Source organism: Arabidopsis thaliana, chromosome 3, assembly GCF_000001735.4.
Source record: "Arabidopsis thaliana chromosome 3, partial sequence".
In the NCBI taxonomy this organism is placed as follows: domain Eukaryota; kingdom Viridiplantae; phylum Streptophyta; class Magnoliopsida; order Brassicales; family Brassicaceae; genus Arabidopsis; species Arabidopsis thaliana.
In genome coordinates this window covers 19,922,593-19,948,046 of record NC_003074.8, presented here as the reverse complement: position 1 = coordinate 19,948,046, position 25,454 = coordinate 19,922,593, and the positions used below count along the sequence as shown (strand labels likewise).

At 36.6% G+C, this 25,454-nt stretch overlaps 8 protein-coding genes and 1 non-coding gene across 16 annotated transcripts; 2 read left to right on the top strand and 7 right to left on the bottom strand.

Moving 5' to 3' along the window:
• Positions 1-202: 202 nt before the first annotated feature.
• AT3G53840 (Protein kinase superfamily protein) lies at positions 203-2,476 on the bottom strand (the record flags this gene model as incomplete). Its single annotated transcript, NM_115244.3, has 3 exons — positions 203-1,385; positions 1,530-1,589; positions 1,675-2,476. The coding sequence occupies 3 exons, from the start codon at positions 2,474-2,476 to the stop codon at positions 328-330; spliced, it is 1,920 nt and encodes a 639-aa protein (NP_190952.2). The 3' UTR covers positions 203-327.
• Positions 2,477-4,161: 1,685 nt separating this feature from the next.
• AT3G53830 (Regulator of chromosome condensation (RCC1) family protein) lies at positions 4,162-7,548 on the bottom strand. 4 transcript variants are annotated; one of them, NM_001339635.1, is made up of 12 exons: positions 7,029-7,548; positions 6,855-6,928; positions 6,664-6,748; positions 6,447-6,536; positions 6,126-6,362; positions 5,783-6,025; positions 5,587-5,630; positions 5,292-5,474; positions 5,104-5,194; positions 4,970-5,030; positions 4,694-4,737; positions 4,162-4,577 (listed from the first exon to the last, which is right to left on the bottom strand). In NM_001339635.1, exons 1-10 carry the CDS (start codon positions 7,231-7,233, stop codon positions 5,008-5,010), a joined length of 1,275 nt encoding a protein of 424 aa, NP_001319742.1. In that variant the 5' UTR covers positions 7,234-7,548; the 3' UTR covers positions 4,162-4,577; positions 4,694-4,737; positions 4,970-5,007. The 4 variants fall into 4 exon arrangements, with proteins under 4 accessions (NP_001319742.1, NP_001327552.1, NP_001327551.1 ...); NM_001339636.1 differs by having other exon boundaries at positions 6,126-6,536; NM_001339637.1 differs by lacking the exon at positions 4,970-5,030.
• A 1,267-nt stretch (positions 7,549-8,815) lies between these two features.
• On the bottom strand, positions 8,816-9,483 carry AT3G53820 (C2H2 and C2HC zinc fingers superfamily protein). The gene has a single exon (NM_115242.2). The coding sequence runs from the start codon at positions 9,339-9,341 to the stop codon at positions 8,913-8,915; it is 429 nt and encodes a 142-aa protein (NP_190950.1). The 5' UTR covers positions 9,342-9,483; the 3' UTR covers positions 8,816-8,912.
• Positions 9,484-12,654: 3,171 nt separating this feature from the next.
• Positions 12,655-15,077, top strand: AT3G53810 (Concanavalin A-like lectin protein kinase family protein). The gene has a single exon (NM_115241.3). The coding sequence runs from the start codon at positions 12,861-12,863 to the stop codon at positions 14,892-14,894; it is 2,034 nt and encodes a 677-aa protein (NP_190949.1). The 5' UTR covers positions 12,655-12,860; the 3' UTR covers positions 14,895-15,077.
• Positions 15,078-15,085: 8 nt separating this feature from the next.
• Positions 15,086-17,249, bottom strand: Fes1B. Of its 2 annotated transcripts, NM_115240.5 has the most exons (6): positions 17,020-17,249; positions 16,551-16,693; positions 16,407-16,457; positions 16,107-16,328; positions 15,924-16,026; positions 15,155-15,814 (listed from the first exon to the last, which is right to left on the bottom strand). In NM_115240.5, the coding sequence occupies exons 1-6, from the start codon at positions 17,103-17,105 to the stop codon at positions 15,328-15,330; spliced, it is 1,092 nt and encodes a 363-aa protein (NP_190948.1). In that variant the 5' UTR covers positions 17,106-17,249; the 3' UTR covers positions 15,155-15,327. The 2 variants fall into 2 exon arrangements, with proteins under 2 accessions (NP_001326231.1, NP_190948.1); NM_001339634.1 differs by having other exon boundaries at positions 15,086-15,814; positions 16,551-17,249.
• A 530-nt stretch (positions 17,250-17,779) lies between these two features.
• TRFL4 (TRF-like 4) lies at positions 17,780-19,569 on the bottom strand (the record flags this gene model as incomplete). Its single annotated transcript, NM_001339633.1, has 7 exons — positions 17,780-17,908; positions 17,997-18,060; positions 18,167-18,346; positions 18,451-18,763; positions 18,839-18,976; positions 19,103-19,415; positions 19,504-19,569. 7 exons carry the CDS (start codon positions 19,567-19,569, stop codon positions 17,780-17,782), a joined length of 1,203 nt encoding a protein of 400 aa, NP_001319741.1.
• Positions 19,570-21,020: 1,451 nt separating this feature from the next.
• RBL4 (RHOMBOID-like protein 4) lies at positions 21,021-23,509 on the top strand. Of its 3 annotated transcripts, NM_115238.2 has the most exons (7): positions 21,021-21,649; positions 21,720-21,760; positions 22,012-22,175; positions 22,289-22,452; positions 22,545-22,789; positions 22,961-23,087; positions 23,196-23,479. In NM_115238.2, exons 3-7 carry the CDS (start codon positions 22,022-22,024, stop codon positions 23,316-23,318), a joined length of 813 nt encoding a protein of 270 aa, NP_566989.1. In that variant the 5' UTR covers positions 21,021-21,649; positions 21,720-21,760; positions 22,012-22,021; the 3' UTR covers positions 23,319-23,479. The 3 variants fall into 3 exon arrangements, with proteins under 3 accessions (NP_566989.1, NP_850698.1, NP_001325690.1); NM_180367.2 differs by having other exon boundaries at positions 21,021-21,760; positions 23,196-23,509; NM_001339632.1 differs by having other exon boundaries at positions 21,021-21,760; positions 22,545-23,087; positions 23,196-23,506.
• An 89-nt stretch (positions 23,510-23,598) lies between these two features.
• On the bottom strand, positions 23,599-23,670 carry AT3G53775. The gene has a single exon. It is a non-coding gene; the product is annotated as a tRNA-Lys (tRNA).
• Positions 23,671-23,933: 263 nt separating this feature from the next.
• AT3G53770 (late embryogenesis abundant 3 (LEA3) family protein) lies at positions 23,934-24,743 on the bottom strand (the record flags this gene model as incomplete). Of its 2 annotated transcripts, NM_001203153.1 has the most annotated exons (3): positions 23,934-24,158; positions 24,237-24,533; positions 24,658-24,743. In NM_001203153.1, the coding sequence occupies 3 exons, from the start codon at positions 24,717-24,719 to the stop codon at positions 24,146-24,148; spliced, it is 372 nt and encodes a 123-aa protein (NP_001190082.1). The 2 variants fall into 2 exon arrangements, with proteins under 2 accessions (NP_001190082.1, NP_190945.1); NM_115237.1 differs by lacking the exon at positions 23,934-24,158 and having other exon boundaries at positions 24,221-24,533; positions 24,658-24,719.
• Positions 24,744-25,454: the final 711 nt, after the last annotated feature.

Here is a 25,454-nt window from a genome sequence, read left to right as displayed (position 1 = left end):
TGCTTTAGTCATTGAGTCTTCCGAATTCGATCATCTAGTGCAAGTTTCAACGGGATATTCGCAAATAACATTGCTGTTTAGTGCAAAGAAGAGTAATTCCAATCGGTGAAACATCTTATACCTAGGATCACATCATTTTATCGCTAGCTTTTTTCCGATCTTTTTGTTCCGAATAGTTACGAATCAAATGCACAAGTTGCAACGGGTATTCGCAAATAACATTGCTGTTTAGTACAAAGAAGAGTGAAACATCTCTAAATTCTCTTCCAAAATTATTTATTTACAGATTCTTAAACGACAACACAAAAACGTCGTTTCAACAAACATTTAAATTCCGTGTAAAATGTTTTCGATCTCCTTTGCAGCAACTTGCATAGTTGGTCGACATTGTCTCGTCTCTTTCACACACAACTCCGCCAAAACTCCAAGCGCCTTCATAGACTCAATCTCCTTCTCCGTCGCTCCTATCCCAATCACCGGATCAATCACATCCATCAATCTCCCTTCCTTCAAAGCCTTCCTCACAAACACCACCAAATTCACATCTTCCTCCTCACGATTAAAATCAATCGCCTTCTTACAAGTCAATAACTCGAACAACACAACCCCGAAGCTATACACGTCGCTCTTATCCGTCAACTGAAAGTTAAGATAGTACTCTGGATCTAAATAACCTAATGTTCCTTGAGCACAGGTGGTGACGTGACTCACATCACTCACACCTAATCTTGATAATCCAAAATCAGCAACCTTAACATCAAGATTCTCGTCGAGGAGAATATTACTTGATTTAACATCTCTGTGATAAATCGGCGGCGATGAAGACGAGTGAAGATAATCAAGTCCTTGAGCCGTTTGGTGTGCGATCATAAGACGCCGCCGCAACGGTAAATGATCGTATAATCCTCCTCCGCCGCCGCCACCGCCGTAAATGTGTTCAAACAAAGTTCCGTTTGGGACGAATTCGTAAACAAGAACTGGCATTTCCAATTCGATGCAGCATCCGAGAAGCTTCACTAGATTCTTATGGCTAACTTGACAGAGAATCTGAACCTCGTTGACGATTTGGTAAATGCTCTTTTCGTTTCCGAGTTTGGCGCGTTTCACAGCTACGGTGGTTCCGTCATCGAGATTTCCTTTGAAAACTTCGCCGAATCCACCGAAGCCTAGGAGATTTGATTTGGCGAAATTATCTGTGGCTTTGACGATTTCTTTGCCGGTGAAGATTCTATCTAGTCCGGTACTGTTGATACTCAACAGGTTTCGATGAAGTTTCCTTACGCTTGCCCATGATTGGTTTCCGGCGATTCTCCGATTCTGCTTCGAGACTATCGTCTTCGTTATGAATCCGGCGATCAATATTGCTCCCACACCACCGGCTAAACCTGTTCAATAACAGAAACTAATCAGTCCAAACCAAAGAATGTTTGGTTTCCTTCTCGGTATAGAAAAATTGGAAATCAGATACCCAAACCAAAGAATGTAACCGAATCTAACCCGGTTCAACCATCTGATTTAATTTTGATTACCTCCTAATAAAGGTAAATTGCTCCAACGCTTGCAACTTTTACGCTTAGAGCACCTGTTAACTAAACAAACAAATAACAATTTTGCTTTTAGTAAAAGACTCAAATCTCAAATAATCAAAAACCATATCACAAAACCGGACCGGACCTTCACATACTGCGTTGACCGAGTCCCATTGAAACCCTTTCTTGCAGAAACATCTCTTCTGTCCTAAATTCGTTGAATCGTTCGAACAAACTGAATTCAATAAATCTCTGCAATCTCCTTGACTCTTACAAACCGGTTCTCTAGGAGCTTCCCATAGTATTTCCACGGCTGGTTCGCCCCATTTGCTAACCGGGATCGTCAGATCCAAATTCATAAAACTCTGATAAGCCGAACACATATCTGGCCTAGCTCGATAAACTTTGTAAGTATTAACCGATGCCCCGGTTTTATACCAGCAGCAAGACGTCACGCCTCGGCAATTGCCTCGTGCCTCGAGATTTGCATTTAGAAACTTGTGGCACAAGCTATTGTCTGAGCAGTTAAACCCTTGAGAGCTGTACGCATCTAGACCATCTTTTGTACAGTTCATGATTATAACCGTGTTACTACAACTCACATTAAAAGGAAGGTTTAGGTCTAGTTGAATACCGTGGTACTTGATATCGACCGAGACACATTTGTTTTGTTCGAAACCTGGTGGACGGAGAACGAACCGTTGGCCCGATGGGTCAATTGTTTTGATTGGATTGGTTGAGCCATTGAGCGTGTCGAACCATAGGGAACCGTAGTTGTCGCACCGGATCCTGTAACCTGGATCGCCACAATCTAGTCCCGTGCTTAGCGGGTACGGGACTCGGGTAGATCCACAGTTAGGGCATCGTTTGAAAGCTTGTGTAGTTGAAGAGAAGTAGATAAGTAGGGAAAGAGTGAAGGTGGTGAGAGAGAGCCATGGAAGCTCCATTGTGTTTTGTTTTTTAGTTGTATGGGCATGTGCTCTTTCTGATCAGGGTGTGTGGGAAGTATATTAGCATGTGTACTATGATTTCTGATTTTTCTTTAAAATAGTAAAATCTTGTCAAATAGTTTCTTTCAATGTTCCGATTGCATCATGGTACATTAAAAGCTGTGTTCTGATATCTCCTCGAATTGACCCAAAATGCTGAATATTTTTCTCTTCGAAAATAAGTAGGATACACAAGTGGAAGTTGTTTTTTAGTTGCGTGCATCATCATACATGTCCATCTATATGTAATTATGTATAGAGTTTTAGTATCTGGAATATTCCTTAGAAAAAATTTACGTGATTTTTCCAAAATTTTCTTTTTTTTCATGGCAAAATTTCCCATAATTAGCAACTAAATTAGTATCAGATAACTTAAATACATAGCAGAATCATGCATTCCTATGAACTAAAAGTTATTCTTATATGATTATCATTCCATTCATCTTTATTTCACCAATTCCTATAGTGCTTACCATTCACATTCTTGCAAACTTATTTAAATAACTTGTTTGGTGTTTACATAAATTCATTTTTATATACGACTGATATATATATACCGGAACCTTGACTCCATGACCAAAATAATCACCTATAAATTTTTAAAAAGTATGTTTTCCACTAATACTTTTAAATGATGTAAACGTAACCACCTTGACCAAAATAAAACTTTGGTGTAGCAACGAGACAAACCTCCTGCAACGTGACATGGGTTCCGAGGAATATAGTTCTTTACTTCTTTATACTTGAAAGTGTTCAGTAGCCAACTGGCCAATAAACCCAACCATATAATAACATTCTACACAAGATATTGAAATAATTAATTAGCACTACACGTCTCGTTCTTAACAAAAAAAAAAAAAAAAGCAGTACACGTATCGTTTCCCGAAACTTCGGACTGATCTTAGGTTTACAAATGTTTTTGGTAAGGAGGTTTTCACAAACCAATCCTCAGATATTTAAGAAGACACTCGACTGTAATTCATAATATGAGTGATCAAATTAAGTTTGTTTGTACATATAGAATGATATTTAAGACCTTGGAACACACTAAATGTACGAAAGATCTTTAAAAAATCCTTGTCCACTCTACGTCAATCCATTTTAAATAGATTTTTTGCTCTGAAGAACTGCATATACTTGAGTTGTTTGTGTTTTAGTAATGGTGATCATTTGTGTATTTATAAAACATTTGTGTATAAATAATGGTGATCAAATCTCGTAAAAGTATTTGTATTTAGGAATCCTTAAATCGTTCTGAATGAGGTAGCAAAACCATAGATCTCTAAGATTCTTTTAATTAAAGCAATAGAATCATAGATCCTTAAATCGCCAAAAAATAGCATCTTTACTGACTTTCGCTTCTGCACCCATGTTCAGTCCTTTGTGCCTTCCAGCATATTTTAGTTAACACATTTATTATTGCACTCTTAGTGACACTTTTTTCTAGTTGTTTTTAACTAACATAGAATTAAAATACTCAATGGAGGTACAGTGATTTAAAATTTTAGTCATGACTTATCTGTGATTTAACATATACATGTATTTAACGCTTCGTTATGGAATATACTAAAGATTTTGCATTCATCTCCTTTGTAATTTGAAATTTAATTAAAACTCTTATTCGATTACTGTATGTGGTTATGTAACTAGAAGCCTAGTAGATGAGTTATCCTCACAACTCTTGAAAATTTTATATTCGCAACTATTACCAATCTAAAGTTTTTTTTTTCATACCAAACAGTTTTATTCTTTGTTCCGCAATTTGCTACACAATACAAAGTCAAAGCTCTCCCCCTAAGTAAAAAACATGAAGACGGATTAATGTTAAAGAAGGAAATACATACACAGCAAAAAGCCTGTCTGTATGTACATCGTCAAACCTACAGACAAAACCCGGAAATGTGTATCTGAGGATTTGGTGATTGGTTGGGAAAACTCAAGTGGGTGAATCTCCTAGTAGCAATGTATGCCACCATCCACACGCCACTTTTCTCAGTCTGCAGCCATCCAGCTGGACTTGTGTAGGAATGTTCCGGTCATTCGTGTCCCCTAGACCCAGCTGTTGATTAACAACAGGAGAGATTGCAAAAATGAGATGCTATTTGTACAAATGCAGTGATCATGAGACATACTCACATAACTTCTTAGCAAACCAAATCAGGAACAACATCGTACCTGTCCATATTTGTTCCATCCCCAGCATAGCAACTGACCATCTTCTGCAGAAACAAAAATTGCAGTGTTAATCAGAAAAAACAGATAATACATTCAGTACCACACCTTCACTGATTACAATGAACCAAACTTAAAAGGTGTATCAACATCAGGCACATATCATAGAACGCAAAGTGTTTCACGAACATGTCACATGTTCTAAGAAGGAAAGAGCTAGCTTTATCTCCCCTGAAAGAGAGACCACAGATTAAAACTGAAAACAATGCAAAAGGAGACCTGAAGACAAGTTGCAGCATCTCACAAGCTAGGGCTCTTTAGTTTCTTCTCGTTAAAACAACTGAAAACAAATGCTAGGGCTCAGTTCGACTTGGGGAGGTCCCTTTCGGCCATCAACATTTGAAATAACATACCTGCCAAAACCGCACTATGTCGCGCGCCGCAACTAACTGCTTTTGCATGTTTGCCCTCCAAATTCTGGCCATCCAGCAACCTCGGTAATATCTAAATCAGAAGAGAGGAGATAAAATATTTGAGAATACCAGATCTTTCAGGTCATGAATGGCACAAAATTTCTGGAAATCTTGATTATGAGAGATACCTCAGCATGATCAGTACCAGTTCCCAGTTGCCCAAATTGGTTTCCACCGAAGGCATACACTTTACCATCACTAGAGATGCAAATAGTGTGCCACAATCCAGCTGCTACGCTTTCCATCCGAACACTCTTCACTTCTGACACAGCCATGGGCCTTAACTGGTCATTTGTGTTTCCGTGGCCACACTGAATGCCAAGTAAATTGTCGAGTTAGCATGAGCACATAGAGAGGCTAAACAGAATGCACTTAAGTCAGTTGGATAACCAGTCAAAGATTGCTAAGTTGTAAAATATTCACCTGTCCATAGAGTCCCCAGCCAAAAGTTATTAACCCGCCAGCATCTGTAATTAGAAAGGACGTGCAATCAAGATCAAACCATTACAAAGTTTTCTAAATTTTACAAAACATATACTGCAACGCAACCTTTTTATTTATTTCATAGCAAGCCAGTTTGATCAGTGTACAGAGGAATAACTCAGAAGAGAAGATAGACCTGTAATTGCTGCGCTATGACGACCTCCACATGAAATGGCCTTGATGTACTGACCAGGTTCTCTAGAAGCTTGAGCAGACGTGGTTGTTGTTCCTCCTTGATGTAATATGAAAGATCTTTCTTTTCCAGATCCAATTGATTCAAGGCAAGGTATTAGATGAGGAGATGACACCATTTTAATCCGGGAACCCAATCCTAGTTGACCTTCGCCTCCATATCCCCAACCCCAAATCTGTCCTAAATCTGAAACTTCCGTAAAAACATGATCATCCTCAAATGAATCTTCAACTACAAGGTAGCAGCTTCATCTCGGATTTGTAAAAAGTCGTTTATTCAACTTCACCTGACAATGCCAGCGTATGCCGACCACCAGTAGCAACACTGGTGATCCTCACTCCAAGGCCAACACTCACAAGTGAAGGTGTTGTAGCAAAGAAGTCGCCTCCAGATGTATGGCCTTCAGTTTCATCTTTGGCAGTTGAAACCCGTCTCCGCTTCACTGATTCCTCCCCTACCTTTTGGTTCTCATTCTGTAGTGTCGTACCACTAGCCGCATTTGAACCTTGTGATGCTGGACTCACTATCACAATTGAAAACGTTACCATATCCATCAACAATAAAAAAATAACAACACTACAACCAAAGATATCCCAACCGATATCACCTTGCTCACTTGAGCCACTCTGCTGCTTTCCAACAGGATCCTTTGATGGAATGCACTCCTTCCAACCCCAAGTAAATGCTTCACCAGTCTCTGTTACACAGCAACACACAGGTCATGGACAAAAAATGACAGTTACAAGTATCATTACTCCATTTCATGTTTCAAGTCATAGACCAGTGTAATGTAATAGAAGCCAAAGTAGAGAAGTTAAACTTACCTGTTACAACCGCACAATGTGCCCATCCTGAAGAAGCCTGAACGACTGGAGCCTCCGTAGGAAGAGGAAACGGCTCTGGAGTTTCCTTAACCAATCGTATTCAATACAAGACAACAATCGAATCAATTTCGTAAAAAAAAAAAAAAAGGTAATAAGAAGAGACAAAATTCAATCATCTTAAAGAAATATACCCCATGCTTCCCAGAAGCCACATAGCTCTGTCCTTCATCATCAGTAGAACCCCAAGTTATAAGCTTTCCTTTCTCTAAAACCCATCAACAAACAAAATTAGTAAATCCCCAAAAAAAACACATCTTTTGTAAATCCAAGAATCCCAAAGTTATGATCTTTTCAATAAATCCAACCTGAAATAGCCATAGCGAATCCACAACCACCACCACATACATCTTTCCACGAATCTCCACCGTGAACAGCCGCCGATAAACGCACGGGAACAGGGGAGAGAATCGGGGATTTCTCCGACGCAGCTCCTGGTAAGTAACCGGACATGTAAACTACAGTCGCTTTACATTCCCCAATCGGAACCTTTCCTACAATATTCCCATTCATGGCAACGATTCTTCCAAATCCAAAATCACCATAAACCACTCACACACAAAACCCAAAACAATATAGTGATCTGCGTTTCACCTCTCACTGCAAATTCGTGTTTTTCAGATGAGTCTCGAAACGGAGAGAAACAAGAGAGAACGAGTTGACTCAGAGAGAGAGAATCAATTACGGGGATTTACGTTGTGCCACCTCGGATACCACGTCATCTTAGTAACACGTGGCGTGATCTAGACCGCGATTTGTTTTTTGTTTTTTAAAAATAAAAATGTGGAGAACTTTCTGGAAGCAAAAGACTATCCTCAAATATTTAAAGCTCACTTTTCTCCACTGATTGACGCGTGATTCCAAAAATTAGTTTATTTCCAGTTATAGACTAATTTAATTAGTAATGTTTTTTAAGAACAATTAGTTTTTTATTTATTGGTTCAATATATAATTGAATTGACTACGACACATTGGTTTGTACGCATGTATGTTTTCTTTTTGTTCTAAAACGCATATCAAACCGGATTATTATTTGTCGGTTAGTCAATAATTAGGCTTTTGCATCAATATAAACCAAGTTTGCATAAGAAATTTGAAGACATATAATTGAGCAATCTTTGAAAGCTTTCTTAATGTGAAGTGTGTGGTTTTTGGAGAACAAAGTTTTTTTTTGGTATTTTGAGCTACTTTTTTTTTATAAGGTGGTGTAATAATTAATGGTGATCAAATAACACCCTAGGCAGGTGTTTCTTCAATTGCCAAGAGCCCAAGACCATGTCCATGCATATCACAATTCAAACAAAAAAAAAATGTTTTCTCGTGAAGGACTTTTTCTTGTATTTTGAAATCGACTATAGTTTTTAATCAGTAGTAATTTTTGTTGTTAGCTTATCTATTGATTCACAAGAAGTTTCACTGAGACAGCTAATTAATCCATTAATTCATCACATAAAGATCTCATCATATATATGCCTGCTTATGCTCTCCCTATTCTCTGCATCAATGTATGTATTTGTCTTCTCATATAGTATAAAACTCATGTCTCTTTGTTCAAATCATTGTGTAGGTGGAATGAGGTTGGAGACTTGGAGAGATAGAGTGATCAAAAGGAAGAGAAGAATAGGCCGTGCATGGGTGGAAACTAGAACAGACTAGGGTTTTTAATTAGTAGAAGGCTCGAATTTTTTTTTTTGGTATGTAGTTTGTCATTTATTATGGTAACTACTAACTAATCAATAAGCAATAATTTCTTACCTATTCTGCAACTATAATTGTTATCTATTTCCTTCGGAGGAAAACAAAAAAAAAGTGTTATATTTCCTTCGTTTTTCATTGACAACATGTCCTGCTTAATATCTTCATTTTTTTCATTTTTCGAAACTTTCTGATTTATTCTGTAATCACTTCAAGTCTATAAAAGTTGCACTTTTGTTTCAAATATGCTAATTAGTACGTTGTATTCATGTTTCATAAGATTCACAATTAAAATATATGATGAAACCCTAAATACCATTTACACAAATTTTGGTCACAAATTTAATGATTAAAAACTCATCACAATCAGTAACCATTATGTACATACAGTATATTCTAATTTTTGTGTAATATTAACAAATCAATATCTAATCAAACGAAATTATTCACATAATTACAAACTTGGGGATTAAAGTATTCACATATATAGTTATTAGTTACGTACTTGTACTTGTTGTTTTTTTATAAGGATCTAATCCTAGACGGAGCTCAAGATCTATCACGTCTGCACTTTGAGATAAAGCCTTTTGAAGTATCCTCATATTTTTCTTTTCTTCATCTCCTAAACCTTTTTCGCTTTTATCATCTTCTCCTTTTCTTCTTGGACCGACCGTATCAACGAAGAAAGGTAACTCAATAAGCTCTTGCCCAAACCGATTTCTCGAAGTGGTGCAAATGGCATCTTCACTGTCTTCTTCTTTTAGGTTCGCTTGTCGAAGTTTTGCCCTGTCTTTTCTGTGGATGTTCATGTGCCCTCCTAAAGCTTGTGCGTTGGAAAAACCTCTCTCGCAAAATTCGCATATGTATGGTCTTGCTTGTGATCCGGACCATGAATATGATCGACGATCCAAGTATTTTCTATTCATTTGTATATGATATCGCGCGAGGGAGAATATAAACAAGGGAGCGTTTTGATTTGAGAAGAGATGTAAAATTGATAAATAACAAGGTGATGGTTATATTTCATGAGAAAAAATTTTAATATACTGATAAAGAACGTGATAATTGGTCATTTTAAAAATTAAAGTCAAAGTCGACTTTTTCTAGCCGACAAAAGTATATAGATAAGTTATGTGCTTATTGTCTTGCGATTGTGTAATGGTGTGTATTTTGTTTTTAATTGGTTTGGGCGTTTACATTTTTAACTTTTAATATAGCCGACAATGTAGATAAATGTTTCTTATAAACACACACAAAGTTTATGAATGTATCAAAAAATGTTAGAAACTATAATTCATGAAAATACAAATGTGCGATGTCTAAATAAACAATGTATGCAAATTGACGTAAAAAAAATAACAATGTATTTGGGAAATTAAACACATCTTTTACACGTATTATCAGCAAACGGTGGAGGACATATATATGTTATCTAGTTTTCTTTAATCAATGTCATTAGAAAATACTTACACAAATACATGTTTATTGACTTAGCTTAGCTTCCTTCATAGATTTTCATCAAGTTAGAGATATGTACCTATAAGTCGGTATCATAGATCTCGTATACGCTATATTTAATTGTACTTACTAATGTCAAATGTTAACCAATTGTTTACAATAAGAATCTTAGATTAAGCTCATTCTTAATTTATAGTGTATGAATTTCAACTACGAATGTAGTTCAGAATTCTTTCTTTATGAGTTTAGGTTTCTATATTAAATATAGATATGAAGACTTAAAACCATTTTAGATAATATATCAATCTTTAGGGCGGGGTCAATGATATAAAATTTCATAATAAAATTACATATGTTAGATATCAAAACATATAGTTCTTGATTTGTACTAATGTTGACATAAATTGATATATAAATGTTAACGTGTCGCAATTACATTGAATTTACCATGTTTTCTAACTAATTAACCTGCAATCTCAGTTTATAATGTATGTTCACAATATAAATATCCGAACAACAACAAAAATGAAATTAAAAAGACTTTTCACGATAGCAACATGCCAACATCTAATAATGGCGGGAAGCAACTTACATAACTGGTCAGTTTGTAATGTATATAAATGTTGACGGCACTCGCTTAGTTAACTTGTGAAATGGTTAACGAGGGAAAAGTATTATAATCGTTGCTTAGGGAAAACTATTTAGAACAATTCCGCATTAGTCTTTTGGACTTATCCAACAAATAATTGATATTGACAAATTAACATTATAATCTCCATTAGCTTATTTTAACCCTACGGTTGGCTTCTAAGAACAACTCTAATTTGAACATTTCTTTGAGTGACTTTTCAGTGTCGGCGTTTCACATGGATGTCTTTATCTGCAACCTCAAAGAAAAAGTTTCGATTATAATTGTTAGAAGTTTTTATTATACTCTGAACTTTTTTTGTAACTTTTAGATATAAAAAAAACATATATATGGGGCTTATCTTATACATTACTAACTAAATGCATCTGGGCCTGGGCCTGATTCTGGGCTTAGCCATAACTGGATTATTTTCCTTTTTTTTTTTTTTTCTGAAATCAATGATATATCCATCAACCAAAAGAAAAACATTCAGAAATTTCTTTCAAAATCTCTTAAGCTAGTTTTCTTGTGGTCCAGAAAAAAAATTGGTTTCTTTTTACTGAAATTTAAACCTTGAGAAGTTTTGAATCAACAAAATATGGATTTTGACCAGTTGCCATACTATAGGCTTTTCTTTTCTGTATGCTTTCCGAATTGTTCATAGTATTAGTCTATAATACTTCTTATTGGAAAATATGTCGAGATTTTGAACTAAAAATTGACCGATCAAGATCGTTACCAAAGATATTACTTTTACAGTACTTGTATTTTATTAACTTAGCCAACTTCAATATCTATATAAGAATATGATCTTGTCATTTTATTCTGAGAATCTAATACCAAAAAGAAGTTATATGGCGTTCTTTTATGTTTCTAAACCCTATCATATCAATTTAACACATCCGAATCCAACTATAACCAGTCCTCCTAAATGTTAGAGTGTCGGGATAGAATAAAATTGAAGTGCAAGAAAATTCAAAGAAGATCGATCATGAAGCTGACTGAGACGAAAAATCAAAGGTCAAAAATTGAGAAGCTTCCTAAAGAGACAAGTGGACAAGTTTTGACCAGTTGTCCATTTGACACATGAGGACCCATCACTATCATATCACTCCTTAAAGTCGTTGCTCTCTCCCTCTTATCACTACCTTTCTTTCTCACAAATCCAGGATTCATTCATTCACGTTTTCCTACACCTCAAACAAGTTTTCAACGTCACTATAGACTATAGTGTATTTATGGAACATTTCATTTCCTAAAAATGATACAATCTATTATCAAAAGAGAAAAAATCTAACAATTTTTGGATAAGTCCACTTATTCATAAGTACTGTGACATGAAATCCTATTATTTATCTCAGCATTTAGTTTGTTTCTGCATCACGCCAAAGGAGAAAATGTCAAAAGAATCTTCCGTTTATTGCATCACAAAATTTATAAAAATTCATATGCAGAGGAATATTTTATATGTCGACCACTGAATACTTTCTGATGAAGGAACAATATTAGTTACATAACCACTAATATAACACATAGTAAATCTTAGCCTCTCATTTGTTTGTTGTCGTCAATCTCAGCCTTTCAAGCCACACTATCTAAAATGATTTTTGCTTTTGTACTTCCTGTGAAACGTTTGGATAAGTACACATCTATTCTGATATCTTTTTAGTGTTCACACAATATTAAGTTTTGGAAATGTTGCAAGAATAATACTTCTGTCACCATCCAGAACGTTTTAGTCAATTAGAGAAATGATAGTTCTCTTACAAGTTAAATTTAGTTATATGAAGTTTAACCAAAAAAGTTTTGTTGACCAAAAAAGAAAGCTTTACCATGGTTCAAAAGTTCTGGAAATAAAACCAAACAAAGCCGAAGAGAAACACGTTTCTAGAACTCCAGTCTCAGAATCACAAACTTGAATTTGTGTGTCTTAACCATATGACTCATAAGATTGAATTTACTTCATTTAATTTAACTAAACAAAAATGATCAACAACATCTCACTCATTGACCATTGACCACTAGAAGTCACATGCAGACAAACTGGATTAATGCATCAGTCAAAATCAAAGTGTGGTTTTTTTTTGTATATACACTTCCTCCTTATAAAACCAATTAATCATAGAATGAAATTAACTTCTATTTAATTCAAGCTTATATAATCTTGATTAATACTTCACCAACCACTGACATATTATTCAAATCTCACAAAGCGTGGCCTCAAAGAAACACTACCACGACTTTTTTTTCTTATCCTTCTCTTCACCTCTTTTAATAACTTCAATTTCTATCTTCAATCTTTTCCTCTTTCGTTTAACAAAACAGAGTAAAACTAAACCGGATTAAACCGGAAGCAGCCATGTTCGTCAAGCTCAAGCTCATCTTCTTCTTCTTCCTACTCTGTCAAATTATGATTTCTTCCTCTCAAAATCTCAACTTCACCTACAATGGTTTCCATCCTCCATTAACAGATATCTCACTCCAAGGTCTCGCAACAGTAACACCCAATGGTCTCTTGAAGCTTACCAACACATCGGTACAAAAAACCGGTCACGCCTTCTGTACTGAACGAATCCGGTTCAAAGATTCCCAAAACGGCAACGTATCATCCTTCTCCACAACCTTCGTCTTCGCGATACATTCTCAGATCCCAACACTAAGCGGCCATGGAATCGCCTTCGTTGTAGCTCCAACGCTAGGTCTTCCTTTTGCACTTCCTAGTCAATACATCGGTCTCTTCAACATCTCTAACAATGGTAACGACACGAATCACATCTTTGCCGTCGAATTCGATACAATCCAGAGTAGCGAGTTTGGAGATCCAAACGATAATCACGTCGGAATCGATCTCAACGGTTTACGATCGGCGAATTACTCGACGGCGGGATATAGGGATGATCACGATAAGTTTCAGAATCTGAGTTTGATTAGTCGCAAACGGATCCAAGTTTGGATCGATTACGATAATCGTAGTCATCGAATTGATGTCACCGTGGCTCCGTTTGATTCTGATAAACCTAGAAAACCTCTAGTTTCGTATGTGAGAGATCTTTCTTCGATTCTTCTAGAAGATATGTATGTAGGTTTCTCATCTGCGACTGGTTCAGTTCTCTCGGAGCATTTCTTAGTCGGATGGAGTTTCCGGTTAAACGGAGAAGCTCCGATGCTCTCGTTATCGAAACTCCCGAAGCTTCCTCGATTTGAGCCTAGAAGAATCTCTGAATTCTACAAAATCGGTATGCCTTTGATTTCACTATCTCTGATCTTCTCTATCATCTTCCTCGCTTTCTACATCGTGAGGAGGAAGAAGAAGTACGAGGAAGAGCTTGATGATTGGGAAACAGAGTTTGGGAAGAATCGATTCAGATTCAAGGAGCTCTATCACGCGACCAAAGGTTTTAAGGAGAAGGATCTTCTCGGCTCCGGTGGATTTGGGAGAGTTTACAGAGGCATTTTACCAACGACGAAGCTTGAAGTCGCTGTGAAGAGAGTCTCACATGATTCAAAACAAGGTATGAAAGAGTTTGTGGCGGAGATTGTGAGTATTGGTAGGATGAGTCACCGGAATTTAGTTCCTCTCTTGGGTTACTGTCGCCGGAGAGGAGAGCTTCTTTTGGTTTACGATTACATGCCTAATGGGAGCTTAGATAAGTATCTTTACAACAATCCGGAGACTACCTTAGATTGGAAACAAAGATCTACGATTATCAAAGGAGTTGCTTCAGGATTGTTCTATCTTCATGAGGAATGGGAACAAGTTGTGATTCACCGTGACGTGAAAGCTAGCAATGTTCTGTTAGATGCTGATTTCAATGGTAGACTCGGTGATTTTGGGTTGGCTCGGTTGTATGATCACGGCTCGGATCCTCAGACCACTCACGTTGTTGGAACATTGGGTTACTTAGCACCTGAACATTCCCGGACTGGACGTGCCACTACCACGACTGATGTCTATGCGTTTGGTGCGTTTCTTTTAGAAGTTGTTTCCGGTAGACGACCCATCGAGTTCCATAGTGCAAGCGATGATACGTTCTTGCTTGTGGAATGGGTTTTCAGTTTGTGGCTCAGAGGTAACATAATGGAAGCGAAAGATCCGAAGCTCGGTTCTTCAGGTTATGATCTTGAAGAGGTTGAAATGGTATTGAAACTCGGTCTGTTGTGTTCGCATTCAGACCCTCGGGCTAGACCAAGTATGAGGCAGGTCTTACAATATCTAAGAGGAGACATGGCACTGCCTGAATTAACGCCCTTGGATTTGTCGGCGGGGAGCGTGATGAATCTGGGAGGCCGGGACGGTTTTAGCGGTATTGCAATGACTGATTTTTCCACTGTGTTTAAAGGGTTTACCGGCGGATCTTCCATTGCTGACTCTCTACTCTCCGGTGGGAGGTGATGTTTGATGTTCCAACTCTAGCAATGTTTTATGTTTATAGTTTTTTTAAAAAAGGTTTACTAATACGGATCATGTACATACATTTTTGCCTTTGTATGGAATATATAATTGAGTTTTTTGTGATATCTTATAAGAATTTATAGAGTATGAAGATTATGATTGCGATAGTGGATTCAGTATCAAGAACAGTCTCGCAAGTATTATTCATGACTTAAACATAATAACGGTACACTATGATATTGGCAAAGTGAACGGAGAAGTTGTAGAACTTGAAGTCCATGAGTGTAGATTTGTATTACAGAAACAGAACACAGATAATCTCTTTAATAGCGTCTTGTTGTCGCTCAGATATACATAAACAAGAGCTAGAGAAATTCTAAAGCAAAGCTGATTTGTTGATAACTGCAAAATCTAATAATTTGGTTGAACGAGATCACGGTGCAGGACCAAGAAGAAGTGGAACCGGGGATTCACTCGTTTCATCATGTCGTCTTGCAGCCCAAGCCCTTAGAGGAGGTTCAAAGCGGTCCCTAACCACATCAGGAGCCAGCTCGTCGTCAGAAGGGAGGTAGACCAGACCTCTTTCTCTTAGAAGGGACGGTTCATCATAACACACGGTCCAAAGACTATCCACTAGCTGTCTTTCTTCTCTAGCTGCACAAAGATCTTCGTCCGACATCACAATTATTCGTCTTGTTCTCTCCTCAAGAAGCTGTCTTAGATTCACATCCCCTCTATCAAGGTTTCTCACAGATTCTTCACGGGCAAGCTCTAGGAGACCACGAAGAGCGAATTCCCGAACTTCAAAATCTTGGTTGGATGCTAGGTGGATCATTATGCGAGGGAATCCAAGATCTCTAACGATTTTACAGTCTGAGTTGCTTTCTTGGAGAAGATAGTGAAGCAAGTTCAACGCTTTTCTGAAACAGAAAGAGTATATTGGTTACTACACTGAAAACCTGAACCGAAACAGAACCAAAACCCGGATCAATTCATCTACCTAATACATATTCTTGAGACCCTATTTACCTTTGGAATCTAACGGTATCAGAGACCAAAGCGTCTCGCAGGCCAGCATAACCATTTGCCAGACGGAATGCTGTAATCCCGGGTTGGTTGTTACGGATAAGAGCTGCAATGTCGAAAGCAAGAAAAAAACTGTCAAACTTTTGGGTTCTCAAAGCAAACTTTGCTAGAAATAGTAACTCTTACAAGATATAGCCCCGAGTGCCTTGGTCCGGACTCTAATGTCAGGATCAGCAATAAAGTTAGTTAATAATGGTTCGAACCCATTTGCTTCCATAACAAGTTGCTGGCTTCTTGGATTGTTTTGGACAACCGTAGTCAAAACATCGGCAGACTTTGCTCGAATTTTCGCATTAGAGTTCTTGAGATAGCTAAGGAGAGGAACCAAACCTCCAATGGAGTGAAGATCTAAAACATTTAAAGATCCAAATAATATATTAAAAAAAAGAACCTCGAAAAACAAAGACTAGTTATGTAAGATCAAACCATTGGCCAAATCTATCGACTCGACGTGTTCCTGCAGCTCAGCCAACATTCCTGTCAAAACAAAAGTAGATATAAGTTTATGAAATCGATCAGTATGGTTCTTTTGCATAACCGAATAATCGCCATTGGAACGAAGTAAAGAACCTTCAAGATCATCAGGTGTAACTCCTTGAGCCTCCAAGACTTGTTCAGGCATCTTCATGATTTGAGATATTACTTTCATACGAGAGATTGAATCGATTGTATGTGCTTGCATAGCTTCCACAAACCATTGTCGATCTTCCTCACTAACCAGAACACAATCAAATACTCCAAAATCACAACTCAACAAACAGTAATATCATAACTCAAAAGACGAATAGTAATATCATAACTCAACAAACAGTTTTATCATAACTTCAAGATTCATCGTCCAAATGGTTTATTGTCTCTCAGAATTAAGAATATATTCCAATAAAATAAGAACCTATTATTAGCAACTAGCAAGAGACGAATAGGTTGGTCAAAGATAACAACAAGCTTGATACAAGAATGACTAGGGTATAATGTAACATCCGGTAAAGAAAAAGGGTAAAGAGATTTCAATTGAATTCCAGAGAAAATATCAAAGGACCTTATACGGCTAGAAGAGGAAGCTCCATCGGAATGTGAGAGGCTCCATTTGAGTAATCCGTCCCAGTTAGGTCCATTGTTCGCCATTTACGCTTCTTGAGAGAAAATGAAAAGCAGAAACGCAAAATTGAGTAAGATCGAGAGAGGAATGAGAATGTTAGTTTGTTTTTTATTACAGGAACAGAGGAGATATTTTTGTGTGCCCCGTAAAGTATGGATAGACCAAAAAACACGTGGCCAAGTTGCACTAGCCAGTTTATCGGTTAAGCCGTTAAGGAGAACGAGTGTGGGACCACGCTAGATTAAATCGACGGCATATACTAAACCCATTTAATAAGATATGGCCCAAATACAGATTTGAATAGACTATGGCCCAAATATAGATTAATCAGAGGAATTATTGTTTTGGTGTTTTTTATCAGCAGTTTTGTACCAAGGGAACCAAAGTCTTTAAGAAAATAGATCTTGGTTTAAATGGTAATAAACCCGCTAATTGAATCCCAATTTTGAAATAATTCAATAGACGCAGAACTCAAAAGCATTGATTATAGATGTTATCAAGTGTTGAATCATTACACGCGTTTAATCATCTAGTGTAACTTAGAACCTAAACCTTCACAGGTTAAAATGTTCCCACCACTTTTGGTGGAGTAATTATATATCCTAGATTATCTACCTGCTTTAAGTACTGAAAAGGGCAATCTTATGTGTTATGTAAACAAAATCCTAAACTTAAATAACTCTAAATCGAAATCTAAATTTCATCCGGTCCGGTCAGACCAGAAAGCATGAGCAGCTAAAACCCTATCAAGAAGGTCTTGAGGCACAGGTTCGCCTCTCCTTTGCCTTGCTGATATCTTTGCCGTGTGAACCAACGTTTTCCATTTATCCTGTTTTTGGTTATACACATATAATTTTATTTTTTTATTCTCAGTAAAAATTCTGATTTCATACATGGCATTTACTACTAAAAGGTACCTTGAGGTCAACGTAGGTACGATGATTTACATGGTTAAATGCATGAGACTTCACGTCGCGCCACCTAAATAGAAACAATGTATATATAAGACACAACTCAGTATTTTAACAAACCAGATTATTACAAAAAGAAGTAAATGAGAGATCTCAAGAGCTTGAAAATTAATTACCTTCCGGTGCCGAGCCTCTCTACGGCCTGAACCAAAGCTTCTACTTCTGAGACAGTGAATGGCCGTCTTATTCTCCGTTGAACCATCTCTGGCTGCCAGGCCGGTTTCATACGTACTGGAACCACGGATTTAGCTGCTACTGCCTCAGTGCTATCCACGGACCCTAGGACCTGATTTTGTCTATTTATGACCGGCAGTTTAAAAAGAATACGAAATTACTAATAACATAATTTTTTAGAAATGAGTTTATACAAAAATAAGGATTTATGGTTTTGATTGTGTACCTAAGTCGTGTTCTCGGGGAAACAGTGGTTAACGTTGTTATTGTTGTTGTTTCTGATTTTTGCGGTTCTAGCATGAATCCCAAAGAACCGAGGTTTTCGTCATCGTCATCATCGTATGGGATCCCAATCTGAAGAAGCGTTTTGGAGTCATCAACGATGGTTTTACCTTGAAAGAGCACTCCAATGTTTAATCCACCCTTGAGAATCTGCGTTACCGCCTCCAATACCGCTAGTTTCAGTGAGCCAACCGTGGCTGATTCGGGAACGTCTACCAATAGCTCCGAGATATTCAACGACTTAATACCGAATTTCACTGAAAATGCAACAAGAGAATGTTATATAAATAACAATTTTTCATATAGATTTGATCTCAAATAGATATACATACCGGTACATGGAGTATCATGTGATTCAGATGAATGATTTTGGTAAAACAGCTTTCGTTTCTTCAAAGGATACATATTCTGCGATTCTTGGCTAATACACGAACCTCGCTCTTTTAAGTGACTCACCTTTCTTTTACTATCTACATAAATCCAAGGAAATACAAAAAAAAAAAAAAAGAAGGTCAATAATATTCTTCATTTCTCTGTAAAAAAGCTTTCCTTATATATAAGTAAAGTTCGCGAGTGATATGATGACTTGATCTTACCGATCTTGGAACGTGAATCAAAGTTTTCTTCTTGTGTGATTGGCGAGTTAGGCATGGAAGGGCCAAGAGCTAACCAGTCCTTAGACAATAACACCTGAGAAAGGTTCTCCAGACCAGGTTGCGGCTTAACCTCAACTTCCATTGTCTCCAAGAAGTTATTGACGACGACATTATCGTCCTTCGTCTCCTTTGTTTCGTGAGCCAACGAGCCGATAACAATTCGGTTTTTACGCTCACCTGAGAATCTTCCAGCCACTTGGGCTAAAACCTCGAACTCCGATCTTTGTTTTCTCATAATTTTTAGCCTGCGTCCCTGGATAAAAAATAAAAGATGCAATCGAGTGAGCCAAAATGTATGTAACTTATGGCAAAATAAATCATGTTCGAATGTATATGCGTACTCTGGGTGATCTACATGCCCTAGGAACAACAGGAAGTTGGTAAATATCGACACCACAGTCCACCATGTTCCTTGCAACACACACAACTGCAAATTGCTTACGTTAAGCCTGAGCCTGCGCAATCTCGGTTTATCAAACATTCATATATCCGATATATGAGACACAAAAATGATGAGGATAATTGGAAAAACAAACATTCGTCACAAATCTCATACAAATTCACAAACCTTTTGATTATCTGAAACGATTTTGATTTTGTGCGAGAAAGAAAAGTGAGATTTATGTTGGAATTTGTTTGTGTGGAAGTAAAATATATAGAAAGATATGAGCCGTATAAAAACATCCGCCTTTAAAGTTGGGTTTGTGTCTGAACAAAAACCCCATGAAACCACAAAAATTCTTTACAAAAAAACTCCAATGTTTTAAGAAAATTTGAACTCAATTTTAACAACACATGTCAACATCTGAGTAGTCTGAAATTATCAGTAAATTTAAAACGTTTTCTGAATTATATTTTTCTCTAAAGACATGTTTTTTTTTGGGGGCTAAAACTAACCAACGTTTTTTTTAGCTTTTAGACCTAAAACCCTCCTCCGAACAGTTTGGACCAGTTCTTCGTTCCCATGACTTCTCAACATCGATCCTTCTTTTAACACGTGGACGACTCTACATTATTCATGGATAAATCTCTTCTCATTCACTAATATTTTCTTGTTGTGGAGGAATTTCTTTGCGAGTACTTTTTGGATAAATAACGTGGCAAAATGGAGTACATATTTTGTTCCATTCGGAAGCATTTTAGGATGTAACTGGCAATCAGTTAAAGAAACGTGTTGAATAAGGTGTATATATAATAGAAATCAAGTCAAATGAATTTGAATGGAAAATGTGATTGCAGAACAATAAATTAAATTGATAATGTTTAAAATTAATGTTGAATGATACTTAATTTTAAGTAAAACTTTGGATTTAATCTTTTTCGCTAACGTAGCTCCCAAGTTAACGACAATATATGGTCAACAAATTTAAAGTTGCCAAAGCAATCTAAGGTTATATATATTATTGGTAGTTAATTCTCATATCTAGCGAAAACCATAAAACAATAATCATTCTTAAGAAAGCTTCAACTTCGTCACTTTCATTAACTATTTATGTTTTAACTGTTTCAAATCAAACTGATAATGATAGGTTGGATTTTTTAGTAGACAATTCGGATTCCAAATGCCAAATGGTATGTAGGTACATAAACAATATAGAGAAAGAGTAGGTCACCGATAGAAAGCACGACCAAAAGCGTCGATGTCAAAGCTCGATGCTTACGTACTAAAGATACAAGTAGACGAGTCAATTACAATAAAAAGAAACCCCTGGACGACGGAGCGGTTGAACTACTTAACAAGTCAGTCCTAATTCGGATGATAAGCAAATTAAGCAAAAGACTCGGTTCTCTTTTTTCTTTTTAGGGCCACTTTTATTTAGGGTAATAAATAACTATTATCCTTATGATCACAAAATTTATTTATTTTTCTTACTAAAACTTTTGTTTATAAATTAGTTTGTAAACAATTTTGAGACACGAAATAACATAACTTTTCCTTTTTTTGTTTTGATGATTGTTTTTTAGGAACCATGTGTGATGCATATTTGGTAAAGACCATTGACTTATTTAACTCTTTCCTTTTTTTCTTGTTTTCAGACTCAAAAACTCCAACCAAAATTTGCTTATTGTTGTATAGATTGAACTTTGCACTTAGCTCCCAAAGTCCAACACCCGATTAAAAACTCCCATAAAGAGCTAAACACGAAACCTAATTTCTCCCTACACACATCTCAAATCTCTCCAATTTTGTTCAAAGCTCGAATTCTGTTCAAAGCTCGGATTTTTAATTGCTTCAATGGGTGAGAAAGATTCAGAAACAGCTCCGATTTGGGGGAAAACTCGAGAGAGAGAGAGGAGCAACAACAACAATATACAGCCAATGGATTTAGAGTCGTCCTCTTCTGTATCTGGGCAACAACGATCGTTGACTCAGAGTCGAAGTTCTTATGAAGAACGAGGTAGAGGAGTTAAAGAGTTTCGGAGTTGGTTTCCTTGGCTCATTCCTTGTTTCGTTGTTGCTAACGTTGCCGTCTTCGTGATCACCATGTATGTCAACAATTGTCCTAAGAAATCTGGAGATTGTTTTGCTGATTTCTTGGGTCGTTTCTCGTTTCAGAACACCAGAGAAAATCCTCTTCTGGGTCCTTCCTCTCTCACGTAAGTAAGAGTTTTACTTTGTTTCAAATAAAGGTCTGATCTTTACTGAGTCAAGTGAAGCAGAAAAATCCGAACTTTGTTAGGATTTCAATGAAAAATCTGAAATTTCTTTAGTAGCTGATTGGTTTAATGATGGTTAACGATGTAGAAGGAGTAGAGTAAAGAGATAGTGTGTGTTTTTCTCCACTTCCTTGAACTGTCTTGATGTATAGATTTAGAGATTGATTTTGGTTACATTTTACTTGCAACAGGTTACAAACAATGGGTGGATTAGATGTTAAAAAAGTGGTTAAAGGAGATGAAGGATGGCGTCTACTTTCTTGCAATTGGTTACATGGAGGAGTTGTTCATTTACTGATGAACATGTTGACTCTTTTATTCATCGGTATACGTATGGAACGTGAATTTGGTTTTAGTGAGTTAACTACTCTCTCTGCCTCTCTTGATCACTTTGTTAGCTTGTGAAGATCCTTTTTTAGTGAAGTGTGTGTGTAAGTATATAACCTTTGTTTTGATTTTTGTTTGCAGTTCGGATTGGATTGCTTTATTTGATATCAGGGTTTGGAGGAAGCATATTGTCAGCTCTTTTCCTCCGTTCAAACATCTCTGTTGGAGCATCTGGTGCCGTGTTTGGTTTACTTGGAGGAATGCTCTCTGAGATCTTTATCAACTGGACAATCTATTCTAACAAGGTAACTCACTATACCTTCAAGACCTGTTTTCTATCTATGATCTAAAGATCTGAACTTTAGAATTTATGTTGTTTTGCCAATGCTTTTTCTAGGTTGTGACGATTGTAACTCTTGTATTGATTGTGGCGGTGAACTTGGGGCTCGGTGTGCTCCCTGGAGTAGATAACTTTGCTCATATCGGAGGGTTTGCTACAGGTTTTCTTCTTGGATTTGTGCTCTTAATCCGTCCCCATTACGGATGGATCAACCAAAGAAACGGTCCTGGAGCTAAACCCCACAGGTTCAAGATATATCAGGGCATATTATGGACTATCTCTCTTCTCATCTTGGTCGCTGGGTAAGTGTTACATTTCTCTGTCACGTCAATAGCAATAAATCAGTCTGTTTGTTTTTAACTATACTAATAAAAGCCTGCAGATTGTGTAAATGATGATCTTGTCTCTTTGATTGACACTAAAAAAGTTATGAACTTTGTGAGAAAACCAAACCAAGCTTCTTTCCTTATCAGGTTCATTGTTGGATTGATCTCTCTCTTCAACAATGTCGATGGAAACGAACATTGTTCGTGGTGTCATTATCTTTCATGTGTTCCAACATCTAAATGGAGCTGTAACCGAGAACCAGCCTCTTGCACGGTAAAAACCTTAAGCTCTTTTATTTCGTTCCTCGGTTTCTCTAGCCTAGTATCAAACCTCCTTCCATTGTATCTAATCACAAAGCATCTCTTCTTGTTTTTTCTGCAGACGACTCAATTAGGTAACCAATTGAGCATGACTTGTTTGAGGAATGGGAAATCAGCATCTTACATTTTGGCAAATCCCTCGGATTCACGGATTAATAGCTTATGTGTTCAGCTTTGCCGTTGATTTACTGATTTTTAGAAATATTATTATGTACACAAACACACTCTACACTGTATCTATCATATTTTTTTCTTGCTTATTATGTGTATGTTTTATAGAGGCCCTTGTTCAATAAATAATACAATGTTTTCCTAAATTACTATAACGGTGCTTTGCTACAATTTTAGAAGAGAATCCATGATACAACTTTGCTCTTTTGGTGGTAAAAACTCGTTGTAAGATCAATCAACTCCAATGTTTGTGTCTGTCTTCTTTTAAAGAAGGAAAAAAATAAAAAATAAATCGCCGTCTGTGGGGATCGAACCCACGGCCACGTGGTTAAAAGCCACGCGCTCTACCACTGAGCTAAGACGGCTTTGATGCTTATGTTCTCTTCTAACTTCAATATATTACTTAATAGATATCTCTCTCGTTTTAATTTGTTACTAAGGTCAATTTACATCGTAAATTCGTAATGTTTGTTTTTTTATAGAAAGACCACTCGTAAAATGAAAAATAAATTAAGAATATGTAGATATATTTTTTGTAATACTCTCTCAAACAATTTTTATTGATTAGAATCTGAAAATGGAAATTTGGCATGGAGATCTTTCATTTGGTAAAATATATAACAGAAATTTGGAATGGAATTTTTTATATAGATAACTAATAGTAATACGTGACAACTTGTTTTTAAAAAGATTCACCAGATAAAACCCAACATTTGGAAGCAACCTTGAACAAATCATGTTGTTTGATAAAGTCAACATGACTAAACAATGATGCGTCTCGCGTTAGAAAAATAAGAACTAAGAAGCAATGAGGCAAACAAATAATTTGCCAAAACCTTATTACGAGTTCTCACTTCAAATCAATGTACCAGAAGTTTTTTATTTTATTTAACCACACATGCATGTAGAGATAATTTAGCTCACTACGTACGTCTTTTGATTCTTGTTGAAGTGCAAAGACCGTAGCTCAACTGCGTCAAGCTCTCTGGCAAAATTGTCTGGTCTATAGTATCCGGTCTGAGGATCAGGCATCCACCATAACTCTTCTCCTCTCATCATTTTACCTTGAACTTGAGAGGTTTTTGCAATGTATGGATCTAACTCTTTTGCAGCGGTCTCGGGTCTAAAGTATCCGGTATCAGGGTCTGATGCCCACGATGGCTTCTCTTGACTACTTCCAATTGTATATGCCCTTTGAGAGGCTTTTGTGATCACAATGTATCTTCTCCTAGAATAATATTTATAAAAAAAAAAGAATTCTCATTTAGTTTACAACGCAACATATTCAAAAGAATTAACCAATATACAGTATTTTCTAAAACCATAAGGTTTATACAAATGGATAGACTTACATTCTGATTGTGTTGTTGATCGAGCGAGATAAACTTTTGAGATTGAAAAGTGATTGAGACATTAATCCTCTCAAATCTCCTATGAAGAAGATTAAGTGTAAGAGGATTTTTGTATAGACTATTTTATGAACGCGCGAGTTGGTTTATGTACGTTTGGAAGATATAGCTTTATATATAGGTATATAGGGAATTTGTTAATCATAACAATTTTGTTGTTGTTGGAATAAACTAATACTTTGACTTTGTAATGTTGATCAGACTTTGGAACAAAATAAAAAATTAAAGTATTGGTAGGTTCTGTTAAAAAAAAAAAAAAAAATTATAGTGTAAAGAGAAGTAGTAGTCCCTTGCTCGACCTGAAGTCAGATTAAATCATCGAAAAATATACAACCAGGACAATGACCTAATCATGCTTCAATTTTTAAAGAGTTTTAAGCGTACGTGCTAATTTTTAAATCAAATTTATTGATTTAATAACGGTGAACTAACTAAACATAAAACAATTTTTGAATTGGTCTATACATATTATGTGAAAAGGTCTGAGACGATCAAGATTCAATGGTTTCTCTGAACGGTCAAATTATTTGAAGGGTCAATCGAGATAATGGCTTTTCTTCGAATAATATAATTTAGCATCATTTTTGTTGGCTCAACTAGAAGTGTAGCAAAAAAGAATTTTGACTTAATCAAGCTTAGCTTAACTACCTTTGTTCCCTACAATTGGTCAAGTAAATTGTTTTTTTCTCCACTTGCCGGGTGCCGGTTAGTGGTTACACGAGCAAGTTTGGTTTCGACTA